Source organism: Phycodurus eques, chromosome 2, assembly GCF_024500275.1.
Source record: "Phycodurus eques isolate BA_2022a chromosome 2, UOR_Pequ_1.1, whole genome shotgun sequence".
Lineage (NCBI taxonomy): Eukaryota > Metazoa > Chordata > Actinopteri > Syngnathiformes > Syngnathidae > Phycodurus > Phycodurus eques.
In genome coordinates this window covers 24,714,566-24,737,274 of record NC_084526.1, presented here as the reverse complement: position 1 = coordinate 24,737,274, position 22,709 = coordinate 24,714,566, and the positions used below count along the sequence as shown (strand labels likewise).

At 40.2% G+C, this 22,709-nt stretch overlaps 1 protein-coding gene across 6 annotated transcripts in view; it reads right to left on the bottom strand.

Annotated features, from left to right (window-relative positions):
• Positions 1 to 1,080: 1,080 nt before the first annotated feature.
• Positions 1,081 to 22,709, bottom strand: part of LOC133398843 (multiple C2 and transmembrane domain-containing protein 2-like) — a 61,564-nt gene continuing 39,935 nt past the window's right edge. For all 6 annotated transcript variants that reach the window (XM_061670038.1, XM_061670042.1, XM_061670048.1 and 3 more), the window contains 10 exons: positions 21,235 to 21,337; positions 20,978 to 21,079; positions 20,826 to 20,900; positions 16,585 to 16,704; positions 9,344 to 9,457; positions 8,719 to 8,760; positions 8,525 to 8,634; positions 8,338 to 8,447; positions 6,879 to 6,976; positions 1,081 to 4,783 (listed from right to left, as the gene is read on the bottom strand). In XM_061670038.1, the coding sequence (XP_061526022.1) occupies positions 4,736 to 4,783; positions 6,879 to 6,976; positions 8,338 to 8,447; positions 8,525 to 8,634; positions 8,719 to 8,760; positions 9,344 to 9,457; positions 16,585 to 16,704; positions 20,826 to 20,900; positions 20,978 to 21,079; positions 21,235 to 21,337 (922 nt within the window). In that variant the 3' untranslated portion in view covers positions 1,081 to 4,735. The remainder of the gene's footprint in view (positions 4,784 to 6,878; positions 6,977 to 8,337; positions 8,448 to 8,524; positions 8,635 to 8,718; positions 8,761 to 9,343; positions 9,458 to 16,584; positions 16,705 to 20,825; positions 20,901 to 20,977; positions 21,080 to 21,234; positions 21,338 to 22,709) is intronic.

Sequence of the window (22,709 nt, the reverse complement as noted above, 5' to 3'; positions counted from 1 at the left end):
TTCTATTGCAGCTTTATTCAATTTGGAATTTTTTCTTGTAAACGACCAAAACTATTATATTTCAATATTTTCTTCCTCGTAAAAGCACTAGTATTGTATATTATAATAGTAGGACTTCATTCAATTACCTTTTTCTCAAATAAATTTAGTTTTGTAAAATTACAACCCTTGTCTCGTTACACTGCAACTTTATTTAATTCTGACTTATTCTTGTAAAATAAACCTTTTCTCAGACTTTTTACTTATAAAATAGCAACCATTTTCTTGTGTAGCTTTTCCTGGAATATTACGACTTCAATTACAGACTTTCTTTTTATTTTACTAAAATGAGATTGTTTTCTCTTATGACTTTCCCCCCATTTTTTATGACTTTGTTCTTGAACTAATATGTTATAACTTATGACTTGTTATAAAATTAACTTCCCTTGTAATGTGATGCATTTGTCTAAAAAATTACGACTTTCTTTTCTCATAACTTTATTGATTTAACTTTTTACTATTGTTGTAAAATTTGTACTTTGATTTACAATCACGACTTTTTCCATGTAATATGACATTATTGTCTGAAAATTAATGCTTTTTTTTTTGTGTCCAACACTTATCTACACTACATTTCAAGATCGAGTTTTCCCTCCGGGTAAAAAGCATCATGTTTTCACTTGGGTGGATTAGGAACGGAATTGGGACTGGGGGGCTGTGGACCTGACAGCAGCTGCACGGAGGTCGTCGGGGGCCCGTTGCTAATGGTGATGCCCAAGGGCCACGGTGGGAGAAGAGGTTGGGGACAATGGACACCCACTATCATGAAGAGGAAATATGCTTCGCTTTGTGTGAGTGTGTGCATTTATTGCTGTTAGAATGCCAGGCAATAATAAAAAATATATTACTAATTTTATTGCTGTCAACATGCAACCCTTTTCTAACTTGGGAACAATGCCGAGTTTCATAACATGTACACAGTATATTCATGTCCTTGATGATGATGATGATGATGATGCTGGTGGTATAAAAAATATATCATCAATAATAATCACAATGGTGTTGAACATAAATATTGATGGACAAAAAATACAGTCAACATACTGTAAATATTCATTTATTATTGTAAAAAAAATTACAGTATATCACTGGATCACTAAAAATTACAGTATTTTACTGGCAGCAGTGATTCGTGATACAGTGTTTTACTGGATATTAATTTACTGCATTAATTTACAGTATTTTACAGGATCTCTGCTGCCAGTAAAATACGTAATTTTTACAGTAAGAAGTTTTACAGTGTACATGCCCATCTTGTTTCTTGTTGAGCTTGAACTTGAAATGTTGCAATAATATATTTGCCTACTCATATATTAATAAGAGTATTAAAAACATGAAATATATCCTTTAATTGTACATTTAGAACAGATAGAAAATAGGCAATTGATTTGCGACGACTGTAATTTCTTGTGTCTTTCTACATTTTTTCCCCTCAAAATTTGTCAAAAGTCAATTGAGTGTATTATACATAGGTATAAGGAAAATGAAAAAACAATCTTTCACATTGTAAAAATATATACCGGCACCTAGGGGTTGTGAAAAACATGCACTTTCATTCCAATATATTATGTAATGTCTAATGTTGCAAATACGGTATATTTTTGCTTGTCACCCAAGAATCATGACGTCCTTGCGTGCGCCGCCATTTCAATATCATATTCGTCTGGATGGACTTCCGGGTCAAGGATCGAGTGTTACGCTGTTGCAACGCCACTCGCCAACTACCTTTTTGCCTATATACCGTATCTGGTAAATTACCGCTTACTTTTGACCGCAAAGCGATCTGTAGTTGGTTACTTTCAAGACGTTTCACACAACTCATTCCCTCTTGGCTCGTTACTCTGCGTTGCTACAGAAGCTAGATAGCTCCTGCCACTAGGTCCTGCGGCTAACTCCAGCAGCTGCTAGTTGCCTGAAAGCATCTATAGACTTGCAGCACAACAACGGCCGGTGAAAACACAACGCCCGGTGGGCCTTACACCAACTAATTGATTCATCCAATGCTATGGACTCAAAGGGTATCATTCGACTCCTTTGTACCCGTCTAGTCGTCGCAGGACACAGCTGACATGGCACCCAGTTTCAAAATACCCGGTAACTATTAAAAAATAATCTGAATTACGTCAACCCGTGCACACAGAGCAGAATATCCATCCATCCATTTTTCGTACCGCTTATTCTCACTAGGGTCGTGGGCGAGCTGGAGCCTATCTCAGCTGACTCTTGACGAGAGGCGGGGTACACCCTGAACTGGTCGCCAGCCAAGCGCAGGGCTCATACTGTATAAACATACAACCATTCGCACTCACATTTACACCTACGGTCAATTTAGAGTCTTCAATTAACCGACCATGCATGTTTTTTGGGATGTGGGAGGAAACCGGATGACCCAGAGAAAACCCACGCAGGCACGGGGAGAACATGCAAACTCTACATAGGTGAGGCCGGAATTTGAATCCCGGTCCTCAGAACTGTGAGGGAGATGTGCTAACCAGTCGCCCACCGTGCCGCAGAGCAGAATATTGATTTTAAAAACCTAATAAAATACGAATATGACTTCATTTTTGGAGCATAGATAGCAGCAATTAGTGCATTCAACATATGTGTATTATACATAGGCAGAAGGTTTTTCCTAATTTTCGAGCCAAATTATGTGTGGGGTGGGGGGGTGCGTTTTAAACTCAAGAGCATATTATACATGAGAAATTATGGCAAATGCGAGTTAGCTAGGGAAATCATGCGACTTAAAAATGTTCATCGATTGACAGCCCATATATAAATATATAAATTTAAATATATATAATATATATATATTTATATACACACACACGTTTATAAACACACACATATATACACACACACATACATATATATATATACATATACACACACATACGCACACACACACATATATATATATATATATATACACACATATACACACACATAAATACATATGTATATATATATGTATAAGGGTTGTCAATCGATGAACATTGTTAATAACACACACACACACACACACACACACAGTGGCCAACACAATTCTAAGGCTACGGGTTCAAATCTAGTCTCGCCTGTGTGGCGTTTGCATGTTCTTCCTGTGCCTGCGTGTGTTTTCTGAGTGTCACACACTAATCATCGACTAAATTCAAAGCACCTGCACAGGTTTCCCCAGGTGTCATTAAATTGCTTCAGTTTGGTTCAATTGTCTCAGTTGGGCTCAATATGGGGAAGACTGCAGACTTGACAACTGGCCAGAAGACCATCATTGATACCCTCCATAGGATGGGTAAGCCACAAAAGTTCATAGCTAAGGAGGCTGGATGTTGACAGAGTGCTGTGTCCAAGCATATCAATGGAAAGTCTAGTGGAAGGACAAAATGTGGCATGAGAAGATACACCAGCACAAGAGCTGACCGTGGGCTTCAGCGGAATATCAAACAGAGAAGATTCAAGAATCTAGCAGAAATACCGAAAGAGTGGAATGAGATGGGAGTCACAGCTTTAAAACCCACCACATTCAGACGCATCCGGGAGATGGGCTACAACGGTCGGGTTCCTCAGGTCAAGCCACTTCTGACTCTGAGCCAACGTAGGAAGCGTCTCAACTGGGCCAAGGAGAAGAAGGACTGGACTGTTGGCCAGTGGTCCGAGGTCCTCTTTTCCGATGAAAGTAAGCAAGTAAGTAAGTAAGTAAGTCAGCCTTGCATCCGGGAATCAAGGTCCAAGGGTTTGGAGGAAGACGGGTGAAGAACAGAACCTAAACTGCTTGAGGTCCAGTGTGAAATATCCTCAGTCGGTCATGATTTGGGGTGCAATGTCCAGTGCAGGTGTTGGTAAACTCTGCTTTCTTAAATCCAATGTCACCGCAACAGTCTACCAGAATGTTTGCGAGGACTTCATGATTCCTTCTGCTGAGGATCTGTAAGGAGATGAAGATTACGTCTTCCAGCAGGACCTGGGCCCTGCCCATACCGCCAGAAGTACCAAAACCTGGTTTGATGCCCATGCCATCACAGTGCTCGACTGGCCAGCCAACTCACTGGATCTAAACCCCATTGACAATCTATGGGGTATTATCAAGAGGAAAATGAGGAGCCACCAGACCTAAAAATAAAGAAGAACATACAGCAAGCATCAAGGAAATCTGGGCTTCCATAACTTCCAGGCAATGGCACAGGCTGATTGCCTCAATGCCACAGCGCATCGAGGCAGTGAGTAAAGCAAAGGGATTTCCAACCAAGTATTGAAGATTAACATATCGTTTTGGAAGTACCATATTTTGATTGATTTAATGTGACCCTAATTCTTTCTTTTTTTCTACAAAAACTGAGAAGTAAATGGATTTCTTCACAGTGTTAAATGTTTTTGAATTCCTGATTTTGTGGGTTTTATGAGCTGGAAGCCCAAATTATGTAAAAATAAACAAATACTTGAAATTGTTTAAACTGAGGGCGCTGAATCTATAATCTGTGAAACTAACTTTTTGAATGGAATTATGGAAAGAAATAAACTTGTCCGTGATATTAAATTTGTTTTGGAGAGGGTCTATATACTATATAAATAAAACAGTAGAAGCAACATATCCAAAGGTAATATAAATGAAAGGCAAAAAGGTCTGTCCTTTGTTGACATATGGTTTCAGTACTCAAAAGTAGAAAGTACATAAAAAGTCATCCACAGTGGAATCGATTCACATTGTCTTCTTCTTCTTGCCACCTCTCGGCTCGTTGTACTGGACCTAAAAACAATAATGACCTCATCAGCATCAACAAACATGAAAACAGCATCAACACCAACATTAACATAATCAACATCCACAACTTCATCAACATCCACAATATCATCAATAACAACATCCATAACAACATTAACACCAACATCCATATCATCAACAAGACTTTCAACACAATCATCAACAACAACACAACCAAACAGACTCGAAAACATAATCCACAATAATCTGCATCCATCCATTTTTTTTACGTAAAAGCATGCATTCAAAGTTGTATTCAAAAGAACAAGCATGTTGTTGTTGATGTGTTGTTTTTGTGCAGGCACATAGATCATTTTACACTTGAGACTACATGAGTCCCGGGATGCACATGTAATGGAAACAATGAGTCTCAACCCGGGAACAATGAGTTCCTGGAATTTATCATCACGGAATACAAATACAGTAATCCTTCGCTGTATCACGGTTCTTGCTTTGGGGTCTCGCTACATTGCATAATTTTACTACAGGTGTTACTCTATTTTTTTATACTGATTGTACAATAATTGTGTATTATCCATTGCTCTTGTTCTCCCACAGTATATTATACAGTATGTGTTTAGGCCCGTCATGATAGCAAATATTTTAGGACGATATACTGTATTTTCCCAAAAATTATCACAACAAACGATAGTATCGATGTTTTTTATGCCACTAATATAATGATAGTAGAGCGTAATTAATCCAAGTACATCCTTTTAAAAAACAATTCACTTTTAATTCTAATTCTAAAAATGAACAACATTGTCATGTAGAACAATAACTATCTTAGATAAAAAATACAAATAAAATAGACTCAGGCTCTCTTCCCGAAAATTGCACTTGTACAAGTATTAAAATTTGGGACAGAAGTATAATCAGTTATTAATGCCTTAACACGCAATCTACTGTAAGCTTCCCGTTAGTTCAGAAAAAGTACCAAGTAGCAACATTAATGACAACAAGTAGATCAAAGCAACCTGGTTTGAGTCAAGGTTTGTGCTATTTAAAAGTCTTCAGCCTTTCTTTAAACGCTGCTTTGTCAACATGTTCAAGAGCTACATCCCTTTAAAATCGTAACGCCATACTGTATATGATGTGAGAATACGGGCGCCATATTCACATTTGTATTTGCATTGTTGAGCAAATAGTTGCATTCTTGCAAGCTGACGGGAAACGACATCTCCCACTGTGTTTTTTGTTCCGAGCTGAAGAAATTGGGTTGGATAGTTGCGTTTCAAATTAGTTTTGTCAATTTGAGGGTTTATGTTGTTAAGTTGTCTTCGTTGCGACTTCATACAAATTCGACATAGCAGCTCGTTGGTTTTAGCGGGATGGCAGCGTTCATCTGGCTTGAATCCAAAATTTTCCCACATTGTCGTGGTGGCGCTAGGCTTGGGAACTACTGGAACTAAGCATTAACTGTGCAGCTCCTGGCTCGCGGTCGGAAAACCAAGCTGTGTGTACCAGAGCGCCTGCATTGTCAAGCGCATGCGCACGCAAGCACGCAGCCACCCACCCACCCACGATCTGACAGAGGGTGCCTGCCCTTCACTATCTCTGATTGGTTTAGAGACCACGATGAAACCCATTGTGTGTCTGCTTTCAAGTCGTGGAAATGTTGTTTTTTTCCCTCAAATGACTGGGCACTTGTACACACCCACTTTATTTTTTATTTTTATTGTTTTCATTTGCTGCACCATCCAGAAATTAGGACGCATATGCGACCAAATTAGTCACACTCTAGAGTCATATGCCGGATTTCCAGCACCACGCAAGAGTACGAAGTCATGCATCCGAAGATGCAGATTGATCTTACTTTATGCGTCCCTGCTAATTTTTGTGCATCTGAGATGTGGGACGCACAGCAAACGAGATCCCTGAGGCATGTGACCACCTTGCCATGATCGTTTAAGAACTAACATGTACTGTAGCTGAGCTTCATTGTGCCCTCGTCTTGGGAAAATAAAAGCTCAAGCTTCATAATGATGAAGATGAAGCTAATTACATGGAGGGGAGCTCGAACAGATAGGACTTTTACTTGTTTGTATCTAACGCAACTACTGTAAACAGCCTGGCCTACCTTCTGCACGTCTGAAGGCACCCTGCTCAGGAAGTCCAGCAGCTCATTGTTGTCGATGGCAAAAGGGTTGCGCAATCGCTTGGTAAATTTGTTGATGCCTGAAAGCAAAAAAATAGCAAAATAAAATGTGTCATTAAAACTCCTCACCAAAACATTATGACAAAACTTACTCCTTGTCGTCTTTACTTTCCCAAACTGTCATTTTTTAAACTTTTTTTTTTTATGTGTATGTAATCCGATTCAATTTGGACCACCTCGACTTTGATGCCTGGTTGTACTTTTTCCAAGCATGTATTAGATATTTTTACAAATAATATTTGTCCCTGACATAATTGTAAAGTTCAGGCAATGACTTAATTAAACTAATTTAGATGATATGTGGCGGCACGGTGGCCGACTGGTTTGAGCGTCAGCCTCACAGTTCTGAGGACCCGGGTTCAATCCCCGGCCCCGACTGTGTGGAGTTTGCATGTTCTCCCCGTGCCTGCGTGGGTTTTCTCCGGGCACTCCGGTTTCCTCCCACATCCCAAAAACATGCATTAATTGGAGACTCTAAATTGCCCGTAAGTGTGACTGTGAGTGCGAATGGTTGTCTGTTTGTATGTGCCCTGCGATTGGCTGGCAACCAGTTCAGGGTGTACCCCGCCTCCTGCCCGATGGCAGCTGGGATAGGCTCCAGCACGCCCGCAACCCTAGTGAGGATAAGCGGCTCAGAAAATGGATGGATGGATGGATGGATAGATGATATGTTCTGTATCTGATTGATCCCAGTTCTTTATATTAAGAGAGTGTTGAAACTGCTTGCAGGAATACCCCCAAGAACATCAACACTATCAACAGGAATCAGCAACATCAACAACCTCAACAACACGATCATTGACAACATCAATACCAACATGAACATCGCCATCATCCACAACAAAACCATCAACAATTGCATCCATCCATTTTCCATACCGCTTATCCGCACTAGGGTCACAAGCTTGCTGGAGCCTATCCCAGCAATCTTTTAGACAAGAGGTGGGGTACACACTGAACCGGTCGCCAGCCAATCGCAGGGCACATAAACAAATGACCAGTCACACTCACATTCACAACTACGGGCAATTTAGACTCTTCAATAAACCTACCATGCATGTTTTTGGAAAGTGGGAGGAAACCGGAGTACTGAGAGAAAACCCACACAGGCATGGGGAGACCATGCAAACTCCACACAGGCGGGGTCGAATTTGAACCCAGGTCCTCAGAACTGTGAAGCAGATGTGCTAACCAGTCGGCCGCCGTGCCGCCCAAAAAGAAATCCCCCGATTTGTGTGTGTGTTATTAAGATGCCAAAACATGCACAATGTTTTTGATGTTGACATTTTAACAGCACAAAAAAATGCATACAGTGAATGAAATGAAATGCTGATGGAGTTGTCACTTGTAATTCTTTGGGGGGAAAAATGTAGATTCATACCCCATATTAAGACGATGTAGCGCAGAGGGATGTAATACGTGAGAATGGTTGCGGTGACAAACAACAGCAAGGCCAGGCTGGACAGGAAGGGCTCGGACCAGTTGAACGTGCTGAACAACAACAAAAACAAACAAAACATTTCTACAGAAATATCTAAATATGAAATGTGAATAAGTGTAAATATTACTTTTTAATCCTCTCCCCAAAGTTGGCCACCTCATCCAGGAAGTTCTGAAGGCTGATGAGTATGTCCTGCACCATGTGGATCTTCTCCATCAGACCTCGACGTTCAGACTCCTGACATCAGCGACACCAAGAAAGATGCTTTCATTGTACACATATTGTTTTGTATTTATTATTTTCATCATTATTATTCATTACCTTCTCATCATCCTCCTCTTCATCACCTACGTCCATACTGCTCTGAGAAGAACCAAGGCGACCATTCACGTTAGCGAAGCAACAAACTAGTCGAGCATGACAATGTTAATTTTCAATGAGGACGGAGTGTCGAAAAATGGAAAATCCTGAATAAATAAACTCTATCTCAAACGCAGTTTTAAAAACAGCAGGCGCTTCGTCCAACTGAATGAATGCCTATATAAGAGGCCTGCAGATTGTTCACTTGAAGACGACACCCCGACACACGTATCCTTTAAAATAACTCCAGGTGCTTTGTACACTCGAATGAATAAACACCTTTGCTCAAATTATAGCTTCCTTTTTCCACATAAACAAATAAATGCCTCACCTCAAATGTCTTAAAAAGGCAGGCGCTTAATCCTCAATCAATAAAAGACTCACCCCCATTTAACATATATTAAAAACACAAGGTGCTTTGTCCACTTGAATAAATACGCACCACACAACAATTAAACACCTTTGTCAAAAAAATACCAGGGGCTTTGTCCACTTGATAACAAACACCTCGCCCCCTTCATTTATATATATTTAAAAAAACAAAAAAAAAAAAAAAAAAAAAAGACAGTGGCATGAAGACGCTTACCAGGTCTTGACTGATGTGTTCAGAGCAGATCTGGAAGTAGTTCCATGAGATGAGCATGACCAGGATGAGGGGCAGCACGTAGAACTCCCAGTGCCACACCGTAAACAGAAACACCTGCACGCAAGTCACATGATTAGTCAGCCAACGATAGGGTAGCAACTACTACCTGTTGGGCAGCCGTGGCCCAATGGTTAAGATCATCGCCTGCCATCGTTGGGGACCTGGGTTCAAGACCCCGACTGGACCATCCGCCAACATCTCCCGGACTCACGGCTGTGGTGTCCTTGAGCAAGACACTGATACCCCGAAATGCTCCCCGGGCGCTTCAGCTGCCCCAGTGTGTTCCACTAACATGTGTATGTGTTCACTGTGATGGGTAAAATGCAGAGAACAAATTTCGTGTGCATGCATGCATGCATGTTCATGACAATAAAAGGCGATTCTTCTTCTTCTTCTTCTTCTGTTGCGAACATTACCACTTCCTGCTAATTGTGAGCTTGAGTGCTGTTCACTGGTGTTCTTCGTAGTCTGACTGCTCTCCCTGTCCTTTCTAGACAGTGTGGCCTTCTGTTCCAAGTTGACGCCAAAAAATAAGAGCGTATGACCATTTCTATTGGTTTTATGAGTTCTGCCTATATGCATTAAGCCATTATGGTCCTAAGTTATGAACAGCCTGCCAAAGAACATCAGGACTGCAGAGACTGTTGATGTTTTTAAGAGGAGGCTTGTGACTCACACTGATTGTTTTGTATTGTTGCAACACCTTTTATTTTTAGCTGCAGTATTTTCCTCCAGAGAGCCTTCAAACCGGGAAAAAACGCACCCCCCCCCAAAATTTGCCTCAAAAATCAGGAAAACCCTTCTGCCTATGTATAATACACATATGGAGAATGCACTATTTGCTGCTATCCATGCTCCAAAAATGAAGTATTATTCATATTTCATTAGGTTTTTAAAATCAATATTCTGCTCTGCGGCACAGTGGATGACTGGTTAGCACATCTCCCTCACAGTTCTGAGGACCGGGATTCAAATCCCGGCCTCACCTATGTAGAGTTTGTATGTTCTCGCTGTGCCTGTGTGGGCTTTCTCTGGGTGCTCTGGTTTCCTCCCACATCCCCAAAACATGCATGGTAGGTTAATTGAAGCCTCTAAATTGCCCGAAGGTGTGAATGTGCGAATGGTTGTATGTTTATACAGTATGTGCCCTGCGCTTGGCTGGCGACCAGTCCAGGGTGTACCCCGCCTCTCGCCCGAAGTCAGTTGGTATAGGCTCCAATTTACCGGGGACCCTAGTGAGGATAGACCATACATGTCGACCCCAGGCCCTGGGGCCAAATTTGGGCCACGATGTAATTATATTTGGCCTGCAAGACCAAATGTGTATGAGAGCTGGCCCGCCAGTATATAGTACATGCACCACTAATATTACAAATCCCAGAATGCTTTGCTAGTGTGCTGGCCCATCAATCGAGACCGGCGAGCGCCCCTTCCCTTTCTGTTGCAGTTGTTAGCAACTATGCCACCAGTCTCCTCGAGCAAATGTACACTTCCCCTTCCCAAAAATGGCCAAACGAAAGATGGTTAAGAAAAACGGTTAACTTCCAAGACAGGTGGGAGGCATATTGTCTGTTCAATAAAGTAAAAGACAGACATATTTGTCGTGTGCGGAGCCACGTGGCTGTAACAAAGAATATAACATCATTGGATTGATGTTTTTTTTAATGTCCTTTATCAACTCCTAGCCAGGGACTGTTAATAGTTTGAAGTTTGGATTTTTATTGAAAGACATTTTTGAAAAAAGATTTACATAAAAAAGAAAGGTAGTTGGAGAAAGATAAATACAAGATGGAGAGACAGAAGAATTCATGTTATCTATTTAAATACAAAAGAACAAACAAATACCACTGATGTCTTTTATCGCAAATTAGATTTCTCGTGTTTATAATAAAGTTTTATTATTCCAGATTCAGTGTTTAAGCAAAATTTAAGTTTGTTGTCATATGATAAACATTAACGCTACATTTTTGGAGAGAAGGGAAACATGCACATTGCAGTGATTTTTCATGAAATATTGAGTTTGGCCCGCGACGTCCCAATTTTTAATTTTGGCCCACCGACAATTTGAGTTTGACACCCCTGGGAAAGACGGTACAGAAAATGGATGGATGGATAATGATGCATTACACTTCTATAACCCTTTTCTCGACGCTCAAAGACGCTTTACAATTGCACTCATTATTCATTCTGCCCTGGTGGTGGTAAGCTACTGGTATAGCCACAGCTGCCCTGGGGCAGTCTGATTGAAGCGTGGTTGCCAATCTTCTCCTGACCACAGCCAAACATCCAACCACATTCCTTCGTAGGCAATGCGGGTTAAGTGTCTGGGGTTAACTAAGACCCGGTGTCTGCACGTATGTGTGTGTGTGGGTGTGGCTGTCTTTGCGTGGTGGTAGGAGGGGCAGATCTTTTCGCATCTGTTGTCTTGCTGTGATTCGTTTTATTTTTGTGAAACACTTTGTGTTGCATTTTTATGTATGAAAGGAACTATATAAATAAGGTTTGATTTCATTTTATGTGATTAGTAACAAGTGACCAGATATAAGAGTGTAGTCAACATTTCTTTTTTTAATTGCAGGTACTTTGTCCACTTGGGGACAAAGGAAAGGAAAAAAAGGCCTGGACTCAATGAAATGCCTCCTTCAAAAATGTCAGGGAATTTGTAGACTTGCCTCAGTTAAGACTCATTAAAACAGCAGGTGCTTTGTCCAATTAAATGAATGCCTCAATCTAGTGTTGTGCTCAAGACAAAGACTTGCCTGAGACCTGAGCTCACGGAGAGCAAGACAAGACCAAGACTTTTATGAGTCAAGACCGAGACAAGCCGAGACCGTGACAAGACCAATACCATAAAAATCAATTTTAAAAACCATGACCATGACCAAACGATGACATCTTTCGTCTCGGAAAGACAAAATTAGATTTACTGGTGTTTATGTTTTATTTCGAGATGCCGACTAAAGTTCGACTTTGTCCCCATCGTTTCATGAGCTAAAGACCGCAGAATTTGCACACCGCAGAGTGTTTTCTTTGCGTGTTGTTTTACATATGAAGTCTTTGTTGTTGAACGAACCAAATTGAATTAGTATTGAGTTAGCAGACGTCTTGCTCCAGGCTCTCCTCTTTCCCTTCTGCTTGTGAGCGCGGGGTCCCTCAGTCACCAGACTGCAAAGGTTGCAGTCATTACGAGGGTAGTGGAGGGTAAGTAACACATGAATTGAAGCTATTTGTTGTTTCTTCTTATCATCACATTAATGAAGTTGAAGAATAGCTGATCAGTGCTGGTCTTGATCGGCCTCGACGAAAAATCCAGAGTCCGGCCAGCCTGAGACCAGGACAAGACTAAGACTTTTGGGAGACAAGTCCAAGACCTTCAAAATGTGTCCATCAGAGGTGGGTAGAGTGACTCAAGCAAAAAGTAGTCATCCAAATATTTACTTAAGAGTAAGAAAGTACTCAATGAAAAATTATTCACTTCAATGACTTCATGAAGGGTCACTGATGGTGTATTTGTATTTGTATTTGTATTTGTCTGGCGAGTGTATTTGTACACTCGCCAGACTTTGGTGCGGGCAGCGTGGGTTCAGTTCCCACTCAGTGATGGTGTGAATGTGAATGGTTGTCCTTGTCAATATGTGCCCTGCGCCTGACTGGTCAGTTCAGGGTGTAGTCCGCCTTTCGCCTGAAGTCGCCTGGGATAGGCTCCAGCGTCCCCGCGACTCTAAACAGGATAAACGGTGTTGGATGTATGGATTTCATGAAGAAGCTGTTTGCTGAACAGACTTAGTGATTGTGTGTGTGTGAGACACTATCAGATAGGGCTAATGTTGGCATATCCCATGCCAAAACAACAATAGAAACATCTGTAACTTACTGCAACTTCTAACTTGTTTTCTCAAGTTAGAAGTGGGCTGAAATATCCAAGTACCGGGTGTTAAACTTCCCACTTCTTCCCACACAGGCAACATTCCTTGTCACTGATACCATGTCGTAAACCGGCAAATTAGTTATTCTCTCTTACAATTTTAAATTGTATTTGTTTATTTATTTTTTTTACAATTTATCATTCTGCTCTCTCCCCAAGCCCTGTCTGAGTTTTTCACAGCAAGTGAAAAAAAGTACTGTTTTGGAAAGAGCATTGGAGCCTGAAAATGCAAAAAAACAAACAAACAAATAAAACATTATTTTGCAAACGCCACCATTATTGGTTGGTTCATAGTGTGGGTGTTGAAACCTTTAATCCGGAAAGTGTGGGTATTGACGCGCAAGTGGCTACAGTCCTTATGAGGCCACTGAAGCCACAGTTCGGTGTGTTCGTGAAGCCCAGGCCTACGTGCATTGTTTTGTGAAGGCCAAGACAAGCTTTGCTGGAAAAGCGTGCGTGTGTGTGTGTGTTGTCATTATCAACTAGGATTGCAAAAATAGGGAAACAGCCACATTATAGAGTCATCATTCTGTGAAGACTTCGCAACATCTCGGAACATTCCAGATCCCCAGTGAGGTAGGAAAAAGGGACCCGGAGCACTTCTGAAACTTGGGACACTTTCCACAGGGGGTTGATGAGAAGGCAAATGTTAATGCAGGCAGGAAGTAGTCTGACTAAAGGCCTCGCCTCAATTAAATGCCTCCTTTAAAACAACGCCAAGTCCCAAGTGCCTCATATACTTGAATTAATAATGCATTGCCTCAATTAAATATGCCTGCAATTTGTTAAATGCGTTTATTTGTTTCCTTTTATTTTGCCTTGTACTCTGCTGTCGGCAGCCACGTCAGCATTGCAAATGAGAATCTGTTTTCAATGGCCTTACATGGATAAATAAAGGTTAAATAAAAAATAAATGAATGCTTCACCTAAATTAAATGCCTGTTTTAAAAAATTTGTGTTTTATACATTGAATTAATACCTGGCCTCAGTTAAATGCCTCCTTTAAAAAGACAACAGGTTATTAATCCACTTGAATGAATAAATGCCTCACTTTAACTAAATACTTAAAAAAAAAAAAAAAAAAAAAAAAAAAAAAAAAAAAAATAAAAAAAAAGTGTTTCATATGAATAGACACTGCACCTCAATTAAATACCTTTTCTTCGGGTTCATCCACTTGAATGAATAAATGCCTAGCCTCAATTAAACGCCTTCTTTAAGTGGACCAAGCACCTGTTTTATTTTTAAACACCCAATATCACCGTTTTACTGGAATAAACACAGCACCTCAAATGATAACCACCTTAAAAAACAGGTGCTTTGTCCACTTGAAAAAAATAAACACTTCGCCAGGTACTTTATTAACTTAAACACCTTGCTTTTTAATTAAAACTCACTGTGGGGGGACAAATAATAAAAAAAAACACCATGTGCTTCATCCACTTGAATAAAAACCAACTCAATTTAACAACTGTTTATACTGGAATAAACAGCACTCCAATTAATCACTTCCTTTTAAAAAAGGTAGTTTTTCCAGTTAAATACATAAAAACCTTGTCAGGTGCTTCATCCACTTAAACGCCTGGCCTCAGTTAAATGTCACTGTTAAAAACAGACATGCAAACACCAAAGGAATGAAAAAGGTTACACGCAAAAAATATATATATATTGTAAGGGGGTCTGAGGGGATCCCGCAGAGATTTTAATTTTATTTTAACATAAATTAAGCAATCTGGAAGACTCTGAAGACTACAATAAGGCAAAACAAAATTTAAATTTTTTTTGTTTTGGCCTCGCTCTTGAGCCAGGCCCATCTCCACCTGCACCTGATGCCTGCTTCAAGCTGTGCCACATGAATAGCATCCCCTCTTTAAGAACTCTCATTCTGGAAAAGAATTGACTAAAATCTTTGTCTGTTTCACTTAATTTTTCACGATTACCAACTTTAAAGGCTAATCCCAAATGCATCCTCCAGGAAAATATTAAGTACAATATTATTCTGTTTTTATTGGCCATTTCTGAATTTGAAGTTAGTCAATTCTGTGTTGTGACATATTGCCTAACATCGCTCCGTCGCTTAATACATTTAACATTAACATCTGTAAACTAATTGTAGCCGCGTTTCCTAATGAATACAAAATGTACTAGTGGATCAGTTCTTGTCGCCGATGTTACGTGTGCTTCTCGGTTCCGCTGGGACCGCAACCAGGACCACGATCCGCAGCACCTCAATGCGAAAATACAAAAGACCAGTCCAACAAATATGAGACTGGCCGATCGAATGAGCAAAAATTTTGTGTATATGTACGAGTAGCAATAGAGGATGTCCTCGCCAGAGGTGGGTAGAGAAGCCAAATATTGTACTCAAGTAAGAGTAGTTACTTGACAATAATGTGACAAGTAAAAATACTCCAAAAAAATACTTGAGTAAGAGTAAAAAGTACACTAGTGAAATAATTCCTCAAGTACTGAGTAAATAGCAAAAACAATTCAAAAAAAAAAAAAAAAAAACATTTGCCATTTACTGCATGGGGCTTTCTCAAGTTATAAGTGAGCTGAAATATCCATGTTTGGGCAGACAGTGCCAGACAAATACTACAATACATGCTGTTGTTTCTGTTCATCTAAATGTAAACAAGAGTAGCGCGCCGTTGCCTTTGGAGGTAACGACGACCTTCCCAAAATGGTGGCCATTTAGTTAATAGTTATCTGGTAATGCCGGTAATTTTTATTTGCTTTTGTCGTTTGATTGGTGAACTAGACTTAAACGTCACTAGCTAGCACTTAAATTTGATTGGCGCAAACAGCGGCGAATGTGGAAGTAGAAGTTGTAGTCTTGCGCATGAAATAGTTGATAAATAAGCAATAATTGATCAATAAAACTGCAATTGGCTGGCAACCAGTTCAGGGTGTACCCCGCCTCCTGCCCGATGATGGCTGGGATAGGCTCCAGCGCTCCTGCGACCCTTTTGAGGATATGCAGCTCAGATAATGGATGGATGATCAATAAAAGTAGCAAGCGACATTTAGATCATTGTAACGGAGAAAAAGTACCGTTACCGCTAGCTGTCAGCATTCAAGAAGTAAAAAACAGCCTATGACGACAGCGACGACGGCGGATCTATACGATTCACGTAACTGGCCTATTTTGAGTTCAAAACGGCAAATTTTCGCCGAAAGGAGACTGATTTGCATGTATGTATAATGTAATTTTAGAGGTTCCAGAGGTGGCAACTTAAACTGCGTGCCAAAAACTCACCAAGAAAGCCAGCAGGCTCCTCTGGACACTCTCCCACTGAAAGCAGCTTTTCACGTACTGCAGTGTGGACGTGATGGCCCGGTACAGCGCCTGCACTCGCTGCACATTCCTGGTTAAAGCCTGAAAACAAAAATGTAAACAAGATTATGATGAAGTGGTTATAACTGCTGTCCCGCAGGTTCCAATACCAACTGTGGATTTTTATTCTATGTAGAGTTGAAAACGTCGAAACTGTCTTTGATGTTCACAGAAAATATGTACTTATTTCGACAAATCGTCCTTCTGTGATGGCATGGGTAACTTGCACATCTGTGAAGGCACCATTACTGGTGAAAGGTACATACAAGTTTTGAGCAACATATGCTGCCATCCAAGCAGCGTCTTTTTCAGGGACCCATCCATCCATTTTCCTCCGCTTATCCGAGGTTGGGTCACGGGTACAGTAGCTTAAGTAGGGAAGCCCAGAGTTCCCTCTCCACAGCCACTTCATCCAGCTCTTCTGGTGGGATCCCGAGGTATTCCCACACCAGTCAAGAGACGTAGTCTCTCCAGAGTGTCCTGGGGTCATCCCCAGGGCATCCTCCAGCTGGGACATGCCCAGAACACCTCACCAGGGAGGCGTCCAGGCAGCATCCTAACCAGATGTCCGAGCTACCTAATCTGGCTCGATGCGGAGGAACAGCGGCTCGACTCTGAGCCCCTCCCGGATGACCGAGCTTCTCACCCCATCTCTTAAGGGAGTGCCCGGACAACCTGTGGAGGAAACTCATTCCGGCCACTTGTATCTGCGATCTTGTTCTTTCGGTCACAACCCACAGCTCGTGACCATAGGTGAGGGTAGGAACGTAGATCGACCGGTAAATCAAGTGCTTAGTCTTTCGGCAGGAACGTCCCTGCTTATTTCAGCAAGACAATGCCAAGCCACCCTCAGTTTGTGATACAACAGGGTAGGCTTTGCAGTAAAATTAAAAACACTAGAATGGCCTACCAGCAGTCCATACCCGTCTCCTATTGAAAATGTGTGAATAATGAAACAAAAAATATGGCAACAGAAACCCTGGACAGTTGTGCAACTGAAGTTGTACATCAGGCAAGAATGGGAAATAATTCCACCTACAAAGCTGCAACAATTCGTGCCCTCAGTTCCCAAACGCTTATTGAGTGTTGTTCAAAGGAAAAGTGATATAACACAGTGGTAAACATGCCCCTGTCCCTGCTTTTATGGAACGTGTTGCAGGCATCAATTCAAAATGAGTGAATATTTGAGGGGTAAAAAAGTATCAGTTTGAACAATAAATGTATTGTATTGTTTATATTTACATTTTACACAATGTCCTAACATCATTGTAATTGGGGTTTGTAGATTGAGGTTTAAAAAAAAACATGAACGATAGCTTCAGTAAATAAAGAATCCTCTTTGATGTTTACAAAAAGACAGACTCGAAAACTAAAATCTCCACCACACCATTTACGATTACATGTACTGGACATTATATATTATTTTCACTTGTATAAGTCTTTTTTTATGTTTACAAAAACATGTACGTTAGCTTCATTGAGACTAGTTTTTGATGTGTGAAGACCAAATTATCTTGGCTATCAATATCTATAAATCGTCGGACGTTTACAAAAATAATTACATACATTTTATTAAAAATTAAGAATTTGTCTTTAACGTTAACATGTAGGGTTAGATTAATTGAAATCTAAATTGTCTTTAATATTTACAAAAACATGTACATTAAGTTCGCTAAAGACTAAATTTAAGGTCTATGAAAAAACGTACAAAACCAAATGAATTTTTCTTTGACGTTAACACGAAGGTTAGATTAATTAAAAACTAAATTGTCTGATATTTACAAAAATATGTACATTAGGTTCGCTAAAGACTAAATTTAAGGTTTACGAAAAAACTTATTCTATGCTTACAAAAAAGTTGTTTTCCAACTTTACAAAAACATGCACATTGTTCATTAAAGACACATTGATTTTCAATGTTTACAAATGACGTTGCATTTACTGTAACTATTAAATGTTTTTTAGATTTACAAAACAAACGTTAGGTTAATCTTAAAACTATGAGTTGTCTTCCATGATTACAAAATCACGTATGTCTGGTCCACCGAAGACTGTAAAGATAGTAAATAAGCATTTAGCTGGTTGTCCACACAGTGTGGTGGAGCGTGTGGGGCTGTGTTTTGGCATGTAGGCTCCAGTGCCGTCAGTCAGGGAGGGTTCCACGTCAGAAAACTGACCTGATTTTGTCCAACATGAAAACAAGCAGTAGGAGCCGCACCACACGCCATAGCCACTGTAAGCCAATTTGGGCGTTAGCGGGCGACATATTGTCTGACAACAATGAGCCTTTTGTTGGAAGTACAGACAGTCAGGCACCCGGTCTGGCACCCTGTCTTGCACACTGTGTGAACTAAACTAATGTGGCAGAACACGGCGCGGTTGGCGGCCATTAATGCTCAATTCAAAGCAGCGGGCTGCTTTTGCTTTTACCACTTTACACGAGGGAGGAACACTTGGACAGGATTTAGTCATATGCAGTCATCCCCAGCATATTCGCGGTTCACTATTTTCCAATTCCCCACACTGTTTTTTTTCTGTGGAACCTAGCCACAGCTATTTGCTGAAAAACATACCTGTTGACGTTTTTGTGCTCTTTCTGAAACGTTATAAAACGGCATAAAATGTTGGCAAAGCTAATTCGGATGTGATACATCCTGACTGAGAGACAAGCTTTATATGTTGGAAGGAGCCAAGTTTAGTCTGGGTTGTGACGGTGAGTCTACATCCCGTACATGTGCACACACACACACACACACACACACACACACTTCTGGTCCATTTTCTTTTCCTTTTTTTATTTATTTATTTATTTTTTTAAATCAAATGATCTGTAAGCCCTTGATTTTTGGGGGAAATGTAAGGTAAGTTTGAAATTATTTGAAACAGTTTTTGGATCATAGTTCGAGGTATATTTATGGTTTAAAATACTAATACAGGCGATTATTAACCTTTTTTGGGGGGGGGTGAATTACTTGTGTTTTTCGCGACTCTAACCCCCGTAAATAGTACAGCTAAAGGCCCTCCTCGAAAAAAAATCTACGTATCAGGGAAGTATTCACAGCACTTCATGTTTTCATAAATTTAATTATGTTACAGCCTCATCCAACAATGGAATTGATTCTTTTTCCCCCGTTTAAAATTCTACACACAGCGCCCCATAATGAGAATATGAGTTTTTTTGTTTACACTTCGTACCCAACCTGATGGAGTTTGAGGTGCTGCAAATACAGATGTGTCAAGCTTACAGCATCATATTAAAAAAGAACTGGGGCTGTAATTGCTGCCAATGGTACATCAGGAGGCGGAGGAGGGTTGTGAATACCTTAACATTTGTTAGTTTATTTCAAATAAATTTTGACACGGACGTTTATTTAGCTAAACGCAGAAAGTACCATTTATCATTTAGGTGTAAATGGTTTACGGGAGGGAGGCCATTTTTTAAATACAAGAACATTTTATTCACCGTAGTAACCGCAAGTAGTGGCCATTTATTTATTCAATTACTCAACTTCACAGAGCACTACTGATCTACAGTATTTGGGTGACATCATTTATTGGCGGGAGGCTGTTACTTCTACAAATGCAATTTTATTTACAGAAAATAGTAAATGGAGAGGTTTGGCTTGGTCATTGGCTCCGCTGCAGAGAGTATCATTCATCTATTATGGGTACATGGTTTGCTGGATGAAGGCCTTTATTTGTTCCAACGCAGTGTTACTTACAAAATGTACCAAAGATAGTGGACAGGGAAGTTTACCGTCTCAACTGCAGGGAGGACCTGACATCTTTTTCAGGATCGATTTTACAGCGAATACACTAGGCAGCTAATTCATCCAAAGCGTGTCACACCTGACCAGACATTTATTAGCAGTGAGTCCTTTATTGGAGGGAGAAGCTTTATTTCGACAAATGCAATGTTATTTACCGTATATATAAAAAATAAATAGGAGCCATTTATCTACTCAACTGAAGAGAGCACCATTATATGATTATGTTATTTACTGTATTTACCACAAATAGCGGCTGGAGATTTATTGTTGTTGGAGATTGTTTATTGACTCAGTTGCAGATAGTACCAGTCATCTTTTAGGGGCAAGTCATTTTTTGGAGGTGTGTTTTTTGGGGAAGGGCTTTGAAATAAATTAGTAAAAAGTGTCTCTAACCTTTTTGGAAAATTTGGGATTATCTTCCATGAATTTTCGCTCCCGGGGTTGGAATGTTCTTATGCTGGCTCGGACCTGGATTACAAAGATAAAAAAGTTGCCAGAGGAAGTCGGAGGTTTGAAGAGTACCGGTGTTCCGGATGCGGACTCACAGGATTAAAAATGATCTCCAGCTCTAGCGTGATGTTTCCTTTGGTGAGCTCGCCCAGGTCCTCCTTCTTCAGGAGCATGGTGATCTGCTGCCTCCTGCGGATCTGCATCGAGCACAAACACAAAAATTGTCGGGGGGGAGCGGGACCGACCGGGCCACGAACCGGACCACCAGTCGAGTCGGATCACATCTCTGCGTGACACGGAAGGCCGACACAACACCGGAGGGAAGGAGTGACTGAGGGAGACGGCTTTGTACCGAGAGCAGAGGAATGGCCACTTTTCCCAGGAAGTCTGGAGCTTTGTCTCCGTCCTCATCGAAGATGGTCGCCAGCAGAACCTCATGAATGTCTCGGACCGGACTTTGGACACACAACAATTCCTCATTGTTTACATAGTTTTTACATCTCAATCCCTTGTTATGCACAATATTTTGTGTCTAATTTACTTGTTCTGTACATTATTTTATGTTAAAATTCCTCGCTCTGCATAAATTACTAAATTATTTGTTCCGCACAATTTGCGTCAAATTCCTTGTTGTACAAATTTTAGCATCATTTAGAACATTATGTAGGTTTTAAATTTCTTGTGTACATTATTTGTCTAAATTCCTCATTTGAATTAGTCATTGTGCACAATTAGTGTCTAAATTCCTTGTTCGTGTTCTGCCTTTAAAATTCTTGTGTATATTTGGCATCTAAATTCCTCATGTATAGTTAGCGTTCTAATTTTCTTGTGTGCATTATTTATATTCTGAATTCCTTGTTTTGTGCATTTAACTCCTAAAATGAATTAAATTCATAAAAAGTACAAACTCCATGCTAAGTGTTTGGTGCTCACCAAAGTAAAAAAACAACAACAACATACAGTACCAAAAATATGCAATCAAACATTATAAATAAAACTGAAAAACATATGATAATGTTAAAATAATATAACCTTAAAAAACATTTTGAAGTGAAATAAATATAAAATTATTATTATACAATATTTAAATGTTTGGTAATAATACAAGAAAATCAAAAAGATATTTTATGTGAATTGAGCTAATATACAAAACTGCAAGGGAGTATCTGGCGCCTAATAGAACTTTTCATTATGACGTCACACATACTTCTGAGTGGCAATAGCTCTGATGGCACCATTACTAAACAAACCTTTCTAATGTACAGTATGTCATTTGACCTAGGCAGACCAATTGAGAAACCAGTGTAAATGGTTTGAATGAGAATTTTTCGCCTTCTTCCTTACCGCCATAGATTAAATGTGGTAATGTAAAATAAGATGTTACAGAAGGTAAATTCTTTTGAAGAGAGACGGAACTCCAGCTGCAATTGACATTTCAACAGGTATATTGATTCCAAAACAGGTGTGGTGGAAATTCAGATATTGTTAACATGACGATTGATGGGACTGGCTAATTAATTGCCTTTTCTGTTGCTCGGATTAACGGCACACGTGTTGATTTGACCCTGAAATGGATAGCGTAGAGCTGATGTTAGTTAGCAGGCTTGATATTATGTATATTTTGCTAAAGTACTCAAAGAAAACCCAACCAAACAGTTCATCCAGACCTGTGAGAAAATGGCTCCCAAAAGGCTGATGATGGCTGTTTGGTTACCAGTGTGTCCTTTTAGAAGTCGCTACTACTGTAGATCTTGCGTTCCTCTGTGTACAACCATTTACGTAGCCACTCAATTTATCCCCCTCGCCCACAGGTTCCGCTGGATTCAT